The 2,799-nt window shown below is 40.4% G+C and overlaps 1 protein-coding gene across 1 annotated transcript; it reads right to left on the reverse strand.

The window, feature by feature from the left end:
• Positions 1-727: 727 nt before the first annotated feature.
• On the reverse strand, positions 728-2,094 carry LOC110321764 (pyrin domain-containing protein 3-like). The gene is made up of 2 exons (XM_021198234.1): positions 1,830-2,094; positions 728-849 (listed from the first exon to the last, which is right to left on the reverse strand). Exons 1-2 carry the CDS (start codon positions 2,092-2,094, stop codon positions 728-730), a joined length of 387 nt encoding a protein of 128 aa, XP_021053893.1.
• Positions 2,095-2,799: the final 705 nt, after the last annotated feature.

Consider the following 2,799-nt stretch of genomic DNA (forward strand, 5'->3'; position numbering starts at 1 on the left):
CCAGAGAAGAGCATAGGATCATCTCGTTCAGGAACAGAAAGACTTCATGTACATCACTACTCTGTGCACATTTCCTTGGTGGGAGAACACCTACATTTAGAAAGTACAAGTTGAGTTTAATGTCCTTCTGACAGGCTTTGGAAGGTCATATCTTTAAACTGACTGCCAATTTTACAAATGTTATCAAAAGGAAGAATGAGGGGTTGGAGATGTGACTTATGGGACAAGAATATTTGCTACACATACATGGGGTCCTAAGATCGAATCACAGCATCCTCATAAGAATCTGGGCTTTCTGTATGTGACTCAAGCACTGTGAAAGGCATAGACAGGATGGTCTCTGAGGCTTGCTGCCTATAGCTCCAGGTTCAGGGAAAGACTCTATCTTAAAGGAGTAAGGCAGAGAGTAATTAAGCAGAGTATTTGAAGTCCTCCTTTGACATCAGTGATATCATGCACACACATGTATGTAAATCACACACACACACACACACATACACACACACTCACAAAGCCATTATTGATTTTATATATTTGTTACAGAAAATTATAATGAAGTACACATTAGTCCTTCAGTTTTAAAACAAAATGAGTAACCAGAAATTATGTATAAGTTCACCCTTCATTTTGTTTCAGCTAGGTCCTTAGCACACAAGGGGGGCTTAGACTAAGTACTCAGAGGAAGGCCCTGGAGAGAACAAGCTTAGTGGATGCTCTTTCAGTGAGATCATAGACAGTGTACCTCTGAAGAAGCTGTCACCATAGCTGGTTCTACTTCCCAAACTTCCATCATGCTGGAGGTAATTGGGAGTGGACTGGATCCCGATATTATTTTGGTTTTATTTTTAACTGATGAAATAAAGAAAAGACAATTAATATATGAAGCTCTCCTGTAGCAAGACAGCTGAAGTCCTTTTATTGCATTTGCTTCCTGCTTATGTCTCAGTATATTTCCTGCCCCTGCCACCAACAATACAGACACAGGAAATGACTCTGGGTTTCCTTGCTCTTCTCAGGTACAACTGGCATGACACTCTTTCCTCCCAGAGACTTCTATGCATCCCAGCCTAGTCCCATCTCAGCCTTTTAACCTATTGTTTGCTTTTAAGAATATAAGATTTACATGACTATATGACAGATTATCTTCTATAGGTCACCCCAAATTAGAGAATTAGAGGATGAAAATGTAACCAGTCCTGGATGTAACAGAGTCTTAACAGTGAACTTCCATTGCTTACCCTTTGGGCTCCTTTTTATTTTCTTGAGACAGGATCTCACCATGAACCCCAGGCTAGGCTTAAATTATAGGTCTCTCTGCCCAAGTCTGCTAAGTGCTAAGATCACACATGTGAGGCAACATGCTTATCTTTTTTTCCATTTATTTTGAACCCAGTAACTTTATAAAAGGGAACTTCACATCTCTTAGATTCAGGATTCTACTTCAATGTAGGCTCACACTTGTTGCTGGTAGACATACTAATGATTGTATTTCTTAATTTGGAATTGTGGAAAATTGTAAATGTGGTATTTAATTTTTTTCTTTATATCTTTCTACTCATTCCACCATATTGGAAGACACTGTTTCTCCAAACAGCTTCTATTTTTGTTGTTTTCTTTCCTTTACCCACCCCATAGACATCTATCTCCGAACCCATTACAGTTCTTTGTAGGAAAGGAGTTCCCTAAGTTTCCACCATTTAAACTGGTGACATTTTATAGGTCCTGATGTACACACTGGGGAAGAGACTTATCAGCTATGTCACTGCAAGGAGCTACCCAGGTTAGGGAGGGTAGGGAAAAAGTGGGCATCGAGACTGCTTCTCTCTTACCTTTCTCCATCTCTTTTCTAAGTATATCAACACGATCTGCAAGATCTGGAATATTTTCGAATACTTCTATCAGTTTGCTCAATCCAGCATCCTCTGGGAACTTTTCTTCCATTAAGTCAGCAATCTTAATTCTGTCATAATCATCTTGCATTTTCTTAGTCAGTTTTAGGTCATGGATCAGTAAGGACTTAAGTACTCTAAAGTTATAATCATTCATATATTCTAATCCAGACAGAAGAACAATTTTCTTGTAGTAATTCACCATGTCTCCAGTTTGGGAACAAGCCTACAAGAGAATAACAGTAGAATGAATTATACACATAAGGAGACTATTATAAATACAGAGCATATCTAGGTGAGAGAACAACCCTTGACATGGTGTTACCCGTAGCTGTGTATGTGAAAAAAAAAAAATGGAGCATTGATTACTAATTGTGCCACTGTGGGAAACAATGAGTGCAGAAATGCTTGGTTAGTAAATAAGTCTAAGGAACTCTTCCCTGTTGATGGTGATAGCTGAGTGAGGTCGGTGTAGATGGTTATGGGAAAGCATGGAAATCAGTGTTAGTTACAGTGTATAGAGGGTGGGCTGTGAAGGTTGAAAGCCCAGGTCCTTTTTTCCATTGTGTATTGATCCTGGACCTTGGTTCTTCTCCCATTCTTCTTTCTTTCTCTTTTAAAAATTGTTTATTGTTTTATTTATCTGTTTATTTGCCAATTGTTCTCCTCCCATCTGGTTCACCGTCACAGAGTCCCTCCTGCCATCCTGCCTCCCCTTTGCCTCTGAGAGGGCAGTACCCCCTCCCCAATATTCCTCCATCCTGATGCATCAAGTCTCTGCACAATCAGGCACATCCTCTCCCAGTGAGGTCAGAAGTGGCAGCCCTCTGCTACATATGTGACAGGGGCCTAGGGCCAGCATGCTTATGCTCTCTGCTTGGTGGCTCAGTCCCTGGGAGTTCCCAGGGGT

This window comes from Mus pahari, chromosome 5 (assembly GCF_900095145.1).
Source record: "Mus pahari chromosome 5, PAHARI_EIJ_v1.1, whole genome shotgun sequence".
Taxonomy (NCBI): Eukaryota; Metazoa; Chordata; class Mammalia; order Rodentia; family Muridae; genus Mus; species Mus pahari.